The 15,364-nt window shown below is 42.9% G+C and overlaps 1 protein-coding gene across 1 annotated transcript in view; it reads left to right on the top strand.

Annotated features, from left to right (window-relative positions):
• Positions 1-1,208: 1,208 nt before the first annotated feature.
• Positions 1,209-15,364, top strand: part of T265_03176 (hypothetical protein) — a gene marked incomplete at both ends in the record, with an annotated part of 26,682 nt that continues 12,526 nt past the window's right edge. Inside the window, 5 exons of the mRNA XM_009167589.1 lie at positions 1,209-1,418; positions 1,469-1,585; positions 2,913-2,955; positions 9,112-9,190; positions 9,471-9,568. Of these exons, the coding sequence (XP_009165853.1) occupies positions 1,296-1,418; positions 1,469-1,585; positions 2,913-2,955; positions 9,112-9,190; positions 9,471-9,568 (460 nt within the window). The remainder of the gene's footprint in view (positions 1,419-1,468; positions 1,586-2,912; positions 2,956-9,111; positions 9,191-9,470; positions 9,569-15,364) is intronic.

The raw sequence follows: 15,364 nt of genomic DNA, 5'->3' as shown, positions 1-15,364 counted from the left end.
GATTTTGACCGAATTCAGTTGCATTCTGTGAACGCTACATCTCAATGGATTTTGACTCATCCGTTAACGGCGAAATAATTGGTGTGATTTATTGGTATCTGATGGAACGATGTTCTAACTAGCAATTGATTCCTGAATTCAAAGCCATCTTTTACTTTCACATAACTAAAGGGGCATAAAATAGCTATTCTGAAAACAAGGGCTTTAAGTAATAGTTTCATTATTCAATTATCCTGCATCACCGTAACCCATCTGATTGAGCTTCCTAGAAATAGTTTATTTCCATTTCTACTCTGAAGCAACATTTTCACGGACTATCAAAGCGGGGCCCGAAAACAATTCCGAAGCCATTCTTATTAATATCGAACCCAGGTCGTTGGCTCATTCCTAACCGTTTTGTCCGCCAGACGGAACGTTGCGCGGCCCTTTTTGGCAGGATCTCCACTCTTCATTTTACTGAGTTAAGCAGCCCGAGCTCAATTTTTACGCATAGACGCCTTAAATGCTACTTGGTCAACTTAATGTTAACAAGAAAAATACACAGCTACAGGTTTTAATGAACGACAGCAGTCTCCAGGAGCTATTTCAAAGCAATTTTCCCCCGAACTACCTGCATATCATGGTATATGCTGAAACGTCAAACCCACTTACTTGAATATGCTTTTACTAGTGCGACCGATTTCACTTGAAACCTCAGATACCTCCGCATAATACTTATTCTTGTAGACCGTCGAAATTGTCTTCGAAGGTTCGCTGTGAACAGAGACTATCTGATTTGCATCACTTCCTGATCTCACTACCCTTCGGTCTTATGGATTTACACTCATGACCAATTTGAGCTATCCACTCTGGCTACATGTGGTTCATCGATTTCACAGTAACAGTGCACCCTGAGCGGAATCGGCGTTGATTCAGTGTTCGACCAATCACTAGAATTGATGTCACGTGAGCTTGGTTGGACAACATTATTGAGGCCTCTTTAGTTGTGCTTTGTTGATCAGCTGGTATTTTGTAGCGAAACACGACGTACCTCGTTCAACCACTGATAGCGCTTTCCGTTGATTCTTTCTGTCACAAAGCCGTTAAATTTTCAGCCACAGCCTATTATTCATTGCAGTTTCGTTTTATGAACCTCATTTAACGAAGTTTTCTTGTTTTACTATAGCTTAGCGCATTGAAATGGCTTGATCAATGGGCCAAATAATCAACGCGCCCTTATCCATCACATCTTGGTCCGGACCAAATACGATTCACCTAGATTTTGCTGATCTACCAGATACAGATGTGACCCGACAATGAACTCAGGTGGTAGTTACAATGTAGCAGAGGCGGAACAGTCTCAGCACACGTTCTATGTGGACACGATTGTGTGTAACGTGTATCTGCTGGACTCCACTTGTGTCGCATTTAAGGTTGATGTGAGTTGTCTTTCCTTTCGATCGTACGAATTGACTCATTTTTCACTCAGAAACATTGCCGTGGACAAACTCTGCTGGACCTCACGTTCGACTATTTAGAACTGCTGGAACGTGATTTTTTCGGGCTCGTTTTCAATGCAAGACACTCTCGAGGTGAAACTATCCTTGTAAGTTTGGTCACCATCACACAATCTCTCTAGTCCGCACTACGAATCATGGTAAGTAAATCTGCTAGCTCAGAGTGGATCAAAAGTTCCTTGGAAAGGAATTCAGACATTTTGTTAATGTGGTTGGTAGTGTGCGGACATTTCGAAATTTTTTAATGGGACATTTGTCCTGTAAGTAAAGCCAGTCTGTGCTAAAAGCTGAAAAGCACTGCACAATGGTTTCGGCCCTATTGGGAATCATCAACAGTGCGTCACTCGCGAAACTCAAGGGAGTTTGTAAACCGCGACCTACCGGGCTGTATTTTGAACACTTAGTTGATCGGCCACGAGAGGCTGATTAGCGTTGTGACTAACCCACGCTCTGAGATGATATGCCGCAACTTAATTAACACTTACCTCCATAATGTTATAGAAGGTTGATACTTAATTTCAGTTGTTTGTTTTCTTCGAATACATAGCTAGAACTGATTCACTTTTTGCGTTTGTTCTCCAAAGTTTGTGGAAATCTAATTGACCTACAGGGACTAGATGCTCCGTAAGATAAATTTCATGATGCTTAACTGCTTTACACATGCAAAGTCTTTGTAAGAATGCGTGCATAGTCGTTATCCCTTCTAAAAATCACATTCAAAGGGACAATCCCTTAGAAAGACCACACAGATTTGAATGGTGCAATTCCTCATTGCACAGGCCGGTGGTATCAATCAACGTGTAACAACCAACATGCGTATCAGAAGTGCACTTCAGATCAAACGGAATTGCGTCTATGATGCACTGGTTCTGGACCAAACCGATTGAGAATACCATCAAGCAAAATTCCTGACGAGAGCCTGCGGATGAACCCTCTACTCAACTCTGAGCACACTCGTTCAGCTTTAAATTAGACTTGCTTACTCTAAAAATGGCGCTCTGAGAACATTTTTGCACAACGGCACTGTTCTATTGACAACAGTGGTCCTTTTTTAAATCATTCACTGCAACTGGTCGGTTTTGTTCACCCTTTATAATGAAGCGGACTACTGTACCACCAACCGGATATACACTTTAGCCGTGTTCTACATACAGGTCGTTTCTGCGCTGCGTTACCATTGTTTGATGAATTTCCTCTTGATAGCTTTCCTTGTAGACTACCAGCTAGACTGTAGCCCTGAAATGAGGTCGATGCAAATGTGAAGACTTTGTACAATTTCCTTACTAAAGCAAACAACTTTGTAGAAAAATGAAGTGAAGCAGTGATAAGTATGAACCTTTTTTTATTGAACTGCGATTGCATTCCATGGAAGGATTGTGACTTTTCAGTGATTCAGTGACTCGTTTTTATTTTCAGAAGTGGCTTGATCCCACAAAATTGGTCAGGAAGCAGTGTTCAGGTAAGGATCGAGAAACTTGTTCCATACTTTCTGGGTAGTTTTCTTACGAACCTAGCACGTCATAAAACAGGTGTAGCAACAAGTGTTCTCTTTTTCACTTATATTCTGTTCTACCGTTGGCATTGTTGGTGAGTTGCGCCTCTAGATTGTCATCCCGTGAATTCGATTTGCCAAAGTAAGTATACTTCCAAGGAACACTGATAGCTATTTAACGTCTCACGTTGCCCAATAACCAATATATCTTTGCTTGGTGATAACAATCCAGCTACTTTTTAAGAATCCTTTCAACGATGAATGTGACAGAAACAATGTGGCTAGTCTGATTTCTCTAGATTGTAATCATCTGAGAACTATTGTTTCTTCGGATTGGCATTATCCAATCATTTTAAGAAGTTCACCCGTTCCTGTCAGGGCTCAAAACTTTCGCTCCAAGTTGGTCGAGTTTGAGCACCATCCGTCTCCCTCGATCTCTGTCGTATATCTGTTAAGGCATGTGTTTATCCCCCTTGGAGGTAAAGTATCAACGTGATGCCCATTGATCATTTTTAACAATGATTTGGCGTTACGAGAAAAGGGGCAAGTCCTTCATCGAATATGCAAGTCCTTCGAACCTGTAGTAATGCGAGCAAGCTGTTTTATTATTGCTATAATTTCGCATCGTTTTCTCAGACAACAGAGAAATGTTCGAACCAGAGTGATTTTAGCGAAACGTACTCATTTGTATCCCAATTCAGTTTTGACGGGAGACTCACCTGGAACCCAGCTGAATCTCTCGTCTATGATGAGCAGTTTATCACAGTGACGTTACTTTACGGAAGTCATTCAAGGGTAGAGCAACCTTGATTAGCCTGGAAGTGAATTCACCCAAAACACTATCAGCCGTGTATTCAGAGGTTTTTCTGTTTATTCCATACGTATTCTTGAACTGAACAGACCTTGTTTCAGCCACCTTGAGGTTTGTTCTGAGGTTCCCAGACAAACTTGTTACACATATTTGCACGTACAGAACACAGCTAATTATCCCCGTGATCTCTACCAGGTTCAGTTCTGTCGTCTTTATCGGTCGCATCATCTTCTCATTCCTTGGGATTTCGTTAGGCTTATAGGGATCCCAATAACTGGATAGCTTATTTCTGAGTGCAACCCACCGTATACCGGGACTTGCGACGCGAAACCCAAAAAGACTGGGGTAGATGTAGAATCTATCTTTTTTGCTCAGCGTTCATTTTTGACAAAAATCTACCGTAGACCATGGAATTGTGTCTAACTGAGCAGCTGCCTGACTCACCATTTTCCTTCTTTTCCAAAATTAAATCAATGCTGTATCTTCAGTATTTATGGCACAATCGTAGTGCAGTTATACTGATCCTTCTCAACGAGGTCATAAATGAACATGGCCTAGTGAAAAGGTAATTTGTAAAAACTCCTGGCTAATATGTCATCGGTCCTATCATTCTCATCAGTTGTACGTTCTTTAATGAGGCGAAGTACTGAAAACCCATGTACTTTATCCAGTTCGTCTGTCAGTGTAAGGACTTATTCACTGAGGTAAAAAAGGACCATCTCATTAACAGGGCGATATCCAAGGTTGTTACCGTGCTTGGGCCATTGTTTCATTAGACCCCACTGTAGTCTGAAACCTGCATTTTGAGGTAAATGATCATCTCTTTTTATTCGATTCAGTAAATTCACATTGACCTCCAGTGAAAAGGGAATCCAATTCCTAATGGCAGGTTAACGAATCATTGCGCAAACAATGTGAGTAAACATGGTACCAACAGTTGCTTGATCCCTTGTCTGTATCTATCCGTTATCACAGAGCAAGTTTGTCAAGCCATTGGATTGCAACGATCTCATTCGTTGATAGAAGGCACAAACCCGTTTCCTCACGTCAAGCTTTAGTAAAGGTGTAGCTGCATTCCGATTACTTGGCACCCATACCAACATCCCAGTTCATCACTCTATACTACATACTTTGTCGAATTCCTTGCTGTTGTAATCCTAATCAGCTAAATCCGATGCAGCTGAAACTGCGTGGCACGGTTCTGACAAAACATGTGTCGTAAAAAGGTGCGTATTCGTCATAACAGAGATATGCCTAACTGTCAAGCCAGCTCCCAGAAGCTGGTGACAGGTAGTCCAATAAAACTGACTGTTTTAAAGTAGAACGGGAACAGTGGAAGTGGTTGTATGACACTTCTATCCTTTCCAGGTACGTGTATATCCGGATGATGGATAGATTGTCCAGGCTGTACTGTATGAATACACCCTCATAAAGCATGGGTTTAAATATTAAACACTAACAAATCACTTTTGCTCGTATTTAGTACCAACGTTTCGGTAATTAATGATTACAACTTCCAAGGACTTTACAGTTGAGAGGTTGATGTCCTCATTTGGATGAGTAATCTGAGGTTATTGTGGATCAGTCTGAGTTTGGTGGCCATGAATATGTGAGTGTGTCTTGTTTGGGTAGGAAATGGTCAGCAAGGTTGCCTCTTGAGTTGTGAGATCCAACAAACCCAAACAGACAGGAGATTGGTCCCTCCGCGAATTCGGTGCAGACAGGGTGGGAAATGCTTCTTAGTGTCTATGCACGTGAACATTCATTGTATGACTTGAAGTCAGTGTATTAGTAAGTTTGATCTGATAACCTCGACCAATGCGTGTAGTTTCACGGTGTAGTCGTGCTCAAGAAAAACTTCCAAGTTTGGGTCGCTCTATGGGAGGAGCAGTTTGTTTGCTGTTTGCGATGATCTTATGTATAGCGATTCCTATTCCCTAAATTGTACAGAGCTATTGATCTGAATGTTGTTTTGATTTTATTCCCGGAAGTCGATCAATTTTAGCCACCCATGGTGATATGGGTTTGTCCTGTGCTGTGAGGTTTTCAGTTTTTTATGTGAAGGGCTGTCGCGTCACTCGATGCTCGTTTAGTGAAATGTTCACTTCAGCAACCTTGGAACCATAGATGAATTCAGTTCAAACACCGTAATGTGCATTTTCGTGATGAAGTGTGTATGCGATTCATCTGCTCATCTGCGTATGAACTATCACGTGAATTACACTGCTACCGGTCTGTAGCTGGTTGCTAGACTGTGCCGGATTCGTGTAAACGTTTGTTCATATGGAGCTCATCACGGACAGTCACATGCCATGTGTTGCAAGGCTGCATATAACAGAGCTCAGCTATATCATTTAAGAATTTCGACTGCCCTGAAGCCCAGAAAACCTGCTTCCAAGTTGTTTTACTGTGCCGTGTTTTACATGACGACCAAAGCTAGAACTTGAAGTTGTATTGACCTGATGTTGAGTGCTCCATTCCATGAGAAGCGGTTGAGAAGTGTGATACCACGTTTCACCTCAACTGGGCGCTTCATTCCTCCTCCGCATCACTTGAATTGTACAAACGGTCTGCTGAGGGATTTTAATTGGTGCACAATTTCGGTTGTTCGTTCACACAACTCTTGTGGATCCCTATATCCTTGGATCAGTTACGGGCCCCGTATTCGGGATAATCTCAAATGATATTCTTAAACTCAACGTTTGCGATCATGAGCTGGAACACTCTCAGCTCTAAGGAACTCAGTCAACCCTTAATTGCTTAATGTCTGTGAGCTGCCAGAAAAATTTCTTTTGAGCGATAACCTGCCAGTTCACAAGAAGAATATGCTCGTTGGTGATCGGAGTCATTGGATAGGCAAGCGGACTTCTGTAAACAAAAGTCACTACAAACGTTCTACTGCGGGCAGTTTTAAAAGTCAAGTTGTGCCAAGGATCATTCTAAGTGTGACGTTTCTTGCTCGACCAAAAGGCGAAATTTGGTGATACTCCTCCTATCGTGGAAGCTTATACACCAAGGAAATGGTTTTCGACATGCAGGATCTTTTATACGCCCATCCTCACTAAAGAAGATCGGCCTTTGAGTACCAAGTCGGAAACACTTGGCTCTCAGGCTTATTTAGTGTCCTAATTTATCATTGACCAATCTCTTCTACAAACAGGACTGATCCGTTATCCAACGACGTTAATATAATTCCCTTGGAGTGATACAAAGAATCATTTTATCTTGGATTCATACTCAGCACGATTCTTCCGAGGATTTTCTAGTAGCATTATCGATCGGAGGTAGAGTAGCTGAAACCTTATATGGAACAGTGCGCAAAAAATCGGTGGTTATCGCGTCCCTGCTATCTACCGCTGTTTGTTTTGTTGTTACATCAGAATACACCATGGTTAGTTACCTCTTCCGACGGTTCTCACATGCCTTTATTTGGAGGAGATATAACTCATCCTGATCAAGTTTAGGGGTGAGGAATGTCGACCACTTCAAAGTCTCGCGGTTACGAAGTCTCTGTTACGCAGTAAGAACAACACTAGGATCCCATGTACACGTGATATCACATTACCTCAGTGCATAGATGGTACAATACCGTTCTTACTACTCACCCTGCCTCCAGAAGTCATCACCTTGGAAACTTGACGGAAACCCCGAAGGAAAAAGCCCATAAGAAAAAGATTAATGTGGGATAAGTGAAACTGGAAACCCGTTTAATTCACTAATAAGATACATTGATTTTTTCTTATTCTAAAAGGCTCTGTTTGTAGCAAAGTAGTTCAGAGCAGTTAACCGCATTTCTGTCGGCAACCTCTGAACGAGCTTACGTTCTTGAAATTCACTCGGTATTGTCCATAGTGATTGTGGGACTAGTTATTCATGATTGAAATTCGTTGCACAAAGCAAAGCACATCTGGGTTCAAAAATTGTGAGACGTTGTACACATCCATACGGGGGATCATCAACCATACATATGACGCAAGTGCTGACTGAGAGGAAGAACCAGGTGGCATCCGCGGGTGAAACATACCAGAGTTGGTATGTAACGTGTATGATGTATTGACCGGTAACTCAGTCACGGACGGCTTAGTCTTCACACCTTGTTTCAGGGCCTTGAACACTCGCCAGATTTGGAGCTGTGCACCACCCGATTAGTTCATAGCACGGACGACACGACTGACCACCGCTTCCCCACTTTCCAGCACAGGTCTGCCATTACTTCCGTTTAAGAAATACGAGTAACTTGGTTCCAGTAGTGAAAGGGGCTTTAAAGTGAGCTATTGTGTTATTGTTTCCAGCGAATTGTTCGGCTTATGAGGAGTAGGGTAAATCTAGCCTAACCTATGGTACCTTTTGGTCAGCTGATTGCAGATGAATAATTTAGACCATTCATGCCGTTTTCGAACCGTCTCCGGTTTGGCGGTTTATCTTTGGGGCCTGTTCGCTTACCCTTGCCTTAGAACTTCCAAATTGAAGCTATGTTCAGCTGGACGACTTATCATATTCCCCTTAGGATGGGACAGCTCGTTTACCTTCGTCACCCAGGCAATTAATTTTTGAGCGGTCACATCTCTAAGTCTTGGCGTGTCTTCATAATATGGAAGGAAAACGGTCGGTTGGAGTGTATTTGTATAAGTGTTGGCATAAGTGTTTCATCTTGCCTTTTTAGATCTAAATTCGAATTTGTTTGTCCAGGACTTTTTCCCAGTGTATTCCAATTCTGGGTTGGCAACTGCCTGTTTAGGGTGAGCAAGGATTGTTTTGATGAAGCCGCAGAGGCTTCATTTAGATGAGTTCTACCGTTGAGTAAGGCTCCCGAACTAAGTCCGTAAAATAAAGCAGTTAACCGTTGTACGATTTTCGGAGCGCTTCGCATTCATCCCAGAAAATATCGGTTAAATGCTTAGCATGCCGATCATTCATGATGTGTAGCTTGATCCCCATCTGTCAGGTTATGGGTTCGATCTAGCCCTTGATATCCATTTGGTTTAGATTTGGTGATCTTGGCAAAATTTAAAAATTATCGACGTAAACTGATTTGTCTTCATCTACATCATAACGTCCAAAGTTTCACACTGCTTAAAAAACCCGATATAGTTGATTGCCTAGTTGGGAAGCAAGCAGTTGACCAACAAAAGCGTAATAATTTATGCAAGAGTGATGTCTGGATTTCGATTAAAAAGCCAATGATTTTATATAAAATCACATAGCATGATGTGATTACTTACATGAGCCAAATAACAAGGACAGAACTCTGCTGGTTTCATTCTTTTATATTGCTCACTGGTAGTTTAATCTCTCCTGTTCTTTCACGGCAGATCCAGCTCCTTATGCCTTTTGGTTCCGAGTGAAATTTTACGTTCCTGACCCCGTCTGCCTGCATGAAGAGTATACCAGGTGAGTAATCTGAATTTACGTTTTGATGACCGCTGAAATCCCAGTGAGTTTATCACCTCCTTCATACCCATCACTTTCTCAACATTTTCTCCAAAGAGTGCGTTCACTGCGTTCCGGTGGCTGAATTCATCAAAGGGCACCCCGGGAGCTCAAATAATCACTAGAAAGTCCCGGGCCTTTACAGATAAAAATTTATCCAGCTGGTTCACACGTTTCAGTCACACCAATTGTTCCATAGGTTATAAGTATATTTGAATTACTTCTTATTTTCACTTTGTAGGTACCAGTTCTTCCTACAGGTACGCAAGGATATTCTGGAAGGTCGATTGCCAGTTCCAAAGGCGACTGCTTCTCATCTCGCTGGTTTGGTTTTGCAGGGTGAGTACATGCACCTCCTGTACGATCGGTGTGGTTTGATAACCCTGAAAACTCCAAAGTTTTGATACATCATTCGGATTCATACCCCTGTCAAGAGCTACCATCTTGACTTGGTAGGAGAGTTTGAGTTCTGTCATGAGTCTGGTGGTCATACTAACTGGAATACTATTACCCAATCATGTCAAGAAAAAAGCGAGGAGAACCTGCAGTGCAACCAACTCCATACTACGAGCTATCATAGTGTGATTAGAATCTCACCATTGTTTGCGATAGAATTGTGAAAACATTAAGGTTCCACCGGCCTCTAGCATCTTCATGTTTGTAGGAACAGCAATGTTGTTTCTTTAGATGAGGAACTGCAGGAGTAATCCTCGAACAAAATACAACATCTCCATACTCCGTTGGTAAGATTTTGGATTGTGGGAGACATCAACCGAACCCTCTTTGGTCTGGGTAACAGGAAAGCTATGCGCTCCTTTTTCGTTTGGTTGTCAGTCGGCTTTATGACATCTAATGAGCATACCGTAGTTCTCAAGGCTCCTGATTCCTCTTTTGCCGGCGGCGATGCACAGTGGATGTTGTGACTCAGTGCAAAACTGCTTGACAGGTTGCAACAGGTCCAACAGAAATCCCTCGTTAATCAACCACCGTCAGATCACTCACACAAGGCGCGACGCCATCACTAGACTGGATTAATCTGTGGAAGTGTTCACGTCAAGAGTTGGGTGCTGATACGTTCGCCTTTGCAGAGACGATAGTTTAACTGCGTCCAGAGCAGACCAGTAAAGTGGTGCTTAAACGCTGGACCCGAGAGTCAGATATTCCGGTTTCGAATTCCGGTCATCCCTAGTTTATGCAGCACCGATAAAAGTGAACCTCGAAGCCAGTGATTCTAAACTTTTGGCTCTGGCCAAGCGGAATGACTGCGCTGGGACGAGATGGAGTGATGTGAGTGCAACCACCTGCAACCACCTGGGAAAATTGCGCAGCAAGTTTCAAGTTTCCGTCACATTGACTGGGAATTCCATGGATAGCAATTGTGAATGATTGTAGGGTCTCGTAACTCAAAGGTATCAAGAACCACATCTAATGGAACACTCCTGGTTGGGTGCATCTAGTTTGCAGGTGTACGCAACTTTCACGTGATATAACAGGCTAAAATTCTTGCTGGTCCGAAGAACGGTGTCTAGGTGGAAGCGTAGCTTGTATCCTAATGGTTTGCCGACTAGGCCTTGATTACTTCCCAGACAGCTGCGAGGAGTATTCTAATCAATGAAAACAAAGGCTTGCGGTGAATAAAAATCAACCGCTAACAAGTTTTTTATTCGGGCCGATGCTTGGGTGTTGCTTTGTGGTACCGTTTGACAGTATCAAAATAGCACTCATCCAATCAATATCAGATCATGTTTTTATTCAGCAGCCTGCTGATTGGTGCAGGTTCCACGTACTCAGCGGATAAGAACTGTGTTGCTCTATTAGCTTGAAAATGGGTGAGCGCCTATATCAGTCGGGGGAGTCTGTCTGGCTCCAGGTTTGCCAGGATGTGGATAATGGTCGTACCGATGAAAATCGAAACCCAGGTAGTTTGTCAAACTGAAAAAAACTTGACACCGATCTAATTTTAGATTCTTGTTCGCCCCATGACAATAATGTCATTTAAATGCACAGGTGAGCCAGGTAGACTCGCCGTTGGCATGTCATTAATGCACTTGAGGAATGATTATGTATTTTCGATACTCTGTTGTATTAACCGACAAAAGACTGTCCAGATCATCTTGATGCCTCTGTTTTAAGCAAACCTGTGCAGTATGTAGTTATGCATGGGACGCATGTACGAAAGTGCCTAATGATGGGTTAAAATCTCTTCGTATTCACCAGTACCCCTCACAACACTTTTAAATTAGGTGACCCAAGCTGAGTATTTCACAAGCTGGCAGTAACCGCGGTTTTTCTGAAACACTCTTGATCTGGGGGAACATCATAGGAACTGGTACTTTAGGTCCAAAAGCTAACCTGGCTTTCCTTCCAATGTGCGGGTTGGCGTCTCTTCCTTACAGCATCCATCTATCTCGTCGCATACATCATGCCATTTGTCCCTTAAGCACAACATTACCTAGCTACCTGAAGCCAGATAAATATTTTTGACCGAAGCGAGCTGACCGTTGACGCTGTTTGGCGAGGTGGTCACGAGATCAGTTACACTGCCCAATCCAAACCGACGGCGTTTAAGTAACGGAGATAAGTGACAAACACAATGCGTCCCGGAAAATATGGTATTGCCGTAGTCAGCGGAGCGGTTACCTTGCCAAGTAAGGTGAGTAGATCACCTGATGCGCATTCAAGCACGTGTGTTGAATAAATTACCAGAGATTCAAGTCAAACAGATTGTGCATTATTAACAAGCGTAGAGACAAAGTGCTTACCGGACTCAGCAGAAACAGAAATATAGGCTGAATTTTCGTTAGTGGTGTTTAATCACCGAAACTCATTCAGCTAATCTTGTCCTGTGGATGTGGATCTTCTCGGCCAAGCTTGTAGCACGTCCTGCGGCTGCACTGTTTGGCAGGATAAACATAGGTACTAAGCCCCGCAGGCTGAGTTCCAAGTTTTGCATTGACCAAACGCATTCTGCAATCACCGCCTAACAGTTTGTTGTCCCGCGATAAGCGACTTTACTTGCTGCACAATACGATACCATCCGGGAGCGCGATGTAGTTGCACTTAATTTTAACCAGTAAATTACGTTTGCCGGCGGTTTTTCTGACGATCTTATCCGGATCCTAGTATAACTTACTCAGAAACGGAAAAGGCTGGTTTGTATTCAAATTTGGTGGCTGATTCGTTCAACAAAAGCCGTCGATATTGCGATTTCACACCGACAAGGCTCCAATAAACTCCATCTGGAAGATTTGTGAACATCGTTCATTTCTATCCAGTACGAAATTTCAAACAAGGCTTAGAAACTCTAAAAATTTTCGCGATATGCACACTCAGATGAGTCCTAATAAGGATGAAACGACTGTACGACGCTTCCAGGATTTCCACCGTAGATTAGCTTCACTTATAGTACAAAATACCCATTAAAAACTCTAATTCCTCCACACTGCCAACAATATGGAACTGGCACGCTCGAGAGCTTTCAGAAACTGACCAGTACGGGGAGAAAATGAGCGGGTCAGGAGAATCGTGTTCAAAATGCCCTGTAAATCAGGTCTGTGATTTTAAAAGCCGTCCTTTCAGACAACCTGTACGCCNAAAATGAGCGGTTCAGGAGAATCGTGTTCAAAATGCCCTGTAAATCAGGTCTGTGATTTTAAAAGCCGTCCTTTCAGACAACCTGTACGCCCAAGTGACCAGTAGCATGTGGTGAAGTGGGCGGATCCCCAAACACTTAAAAGAGGAAGAGCCCGAGGAACGGCCAATAGCTCTGATGAATACGGAATGCCTACGGAGAATGAAAAAGCTCCTTCTGCAGAACCAGTGGATCTTAGCGAGATGGTCCAACAAAAGGATAAAATCTCATTTCATGCAGATAAGTGCCCTCTTGAGAGAATGAACACGGAACTTTGTAGCACAGTTCAACTGGTCTCCATCACCTCAATCTATGCAAGCACCACATGAACATGAATGAGACAGTTCTCCATTAACAAAGGATGTCTTGCGTGAAATTCCCCTGCCTCAGCGAAACGGAGCACATGGCTCTGGCAGCTTGAATCCTGCACACTTCGAAGAAAATAGTGGATCCCTTGTCACGCACCTGAGCAATCTACTGCAAATTATTTGAAATTAAGCAACTAATTATTTTATATCACATAAATAGTATCTCCACTAAGGGTGCTAGAAAGTAGTACGAAAGTCATCTGGACTTCAGTTTAGAGGTCATAGCTTTATTCACACAGCTAAATTCACAGGTTGATGCACATGCATCATCTGAATAGTCAACTTCGTGATAAAAACTGGATTTGGCGCTGATTAAACACCTACGCACCATGTCATCGCGCCATGACGGGCGCTTAAACTGTGTCGTTCCTTCGGACGTTTTTGATTCCTTGTCATGTAGAAGTTCATCGAATTCCTAGACAGCCTGTGACGCCTATTCCAAAGGCGCTATATGCCCGCTCACTTGGAAGCGTGCGGGTCCACGGGAAGATCTTGTCTGAGTTCACCACATATGATGGTATCGATCAGGACCATCCTTTCCTGTCCTTCTTTTTTTGACTTATTATCGGTATCTCACTTGTTTCTTCTTGATCTGCCTTTAACATCTCGGGGATGGAATTTCTCTCCGGACTTTTGCTTACAGACGTTGAGAACGTTGACTGGATCGATATTCTGGGACAAACCATTTGGAGATGCAAACAAAGCAAAATACTTCTGCTGTATGGTTCGGCTTGTGCCTCATGTTCGAAAACTGGGAAGTGGTAGTGAAGACTATGTGGGACCAAACAAAACCCTCGCGCTTGCAAACTGATCGGTCAATTTTGATCACATCCGTCAACCGATCTCCTAAACTGAGAGGTCCACGGCGACGTTTTCTAGACTACGTCAGTTGCAATACGTGCGTAAAGTTGGTTAGGTCATCAAGGGTAGAGCGTACAAGACTGCAGTGCTGTCTACCCTATTTTATTGATCATAAGTTTATTCGCCACTTACGGAAGATCCTCTATTTTGTCAAAGGTGCTTTCGAGTTGCCACGCGGGTTCAGTTGAGGACATCAGGAATGCTGAGATACGCGAGGTGATTTTTTACTGAATGATACTCCTATGATAAGTAAACTACATGAGCTACTATGACTACGAATATCAGAAGACCGGCTGTCTTGCAGTGTCTTTTACACCAAATCAGTTAACGGATTGAAACGGTTCAGGGTCACATTTCTCGTAAACATCGTATCGATTGAAAGTATTTTGGTGAGAATATTCGAAATATTCTTACCGAAATTAAACGTTAGGTGGATGCTTTGAAGCACGTTTGGTTGGAGAGCCCCGTAGAAAAACAAGGTATTCAAGTTTTTTGTTACCACCATTTGGTGGTTTGACAGTGGTAGGAGGGTTTTTTTTACTGCACTCGAGGTTTTATCCTGCAAGCGAAGTCAACCTCGACTACATTTTCATAAAGAACTGCCGAATACCACTTAGAAATCGCACGCTGCTACCAATTAAGAAGTCATCTGTCCTGAAGTTAAAACACCATGATTATTACGAGTTTTTCACCTGAGAAGTCGCCAACTGGGAAATGTCTAACTGTGGGCTGGCAGTGTCTCTCTGTACAATGAGTTTGCAAACCAATTACCAATTTTCCATAGAAGAAAATGTCGGTAGCTCAGGTAGCGTAGATGGTGGTCGTTGGCTTGTTCGCTGAGCTGGGCAATTTGATTGCAAACGTTACATCACCAATCGAGTTGATATCATCAGTGCGTTATTGGGTTAGCTAACCCGCCGCTAAGCACTACTACGCTCCCCAATAACGCACTGATGATGTCACCTCGACTGGCGATGAAGTGTTTGCAACCAAATTGCCCAGCTCAGCGAACAAGCCAACGACCAATTACCAATTTTCTTGATCAGATCAATTGCCCATCTGCCAACAGCCAGTTGTGCTAGTCTGCACGTTCTTCAGTAAATGACTGGAACTTTTCGACAGTTTCTCTGTCATGAGGTTTCATTAAAACCTTGCCCCGTTGTTCAGAAGTTGGGCCCGTTATTCAGTTCGCATGACAAAAAATCTGGTTGGCTGGCACATGTGTATTGTTGCTGATGCCTCCTAATCTCGCCTTCATTGGAGCTCATATATATA

The sequence above is a fragment of the Opisthorchis viverrini genome, assembly GCF_000715545.1.
Source record: "Opisthorchis viverrini unplaced genomic scaffold opera_v5_43, whole genome shotgun sequence".
Lineage (NCBI taxonomy): Eukaryota > Metazoa > Platyhelminthes > Trematoda > Opisthorchiida > Opisthorchiidae > Opisthorchis > Opisthorchis viverrini.
Note: the sequence above shows the minus strand (reverse complement) of the source record. Positions and strands in the feature narration are given on the sequence as shown.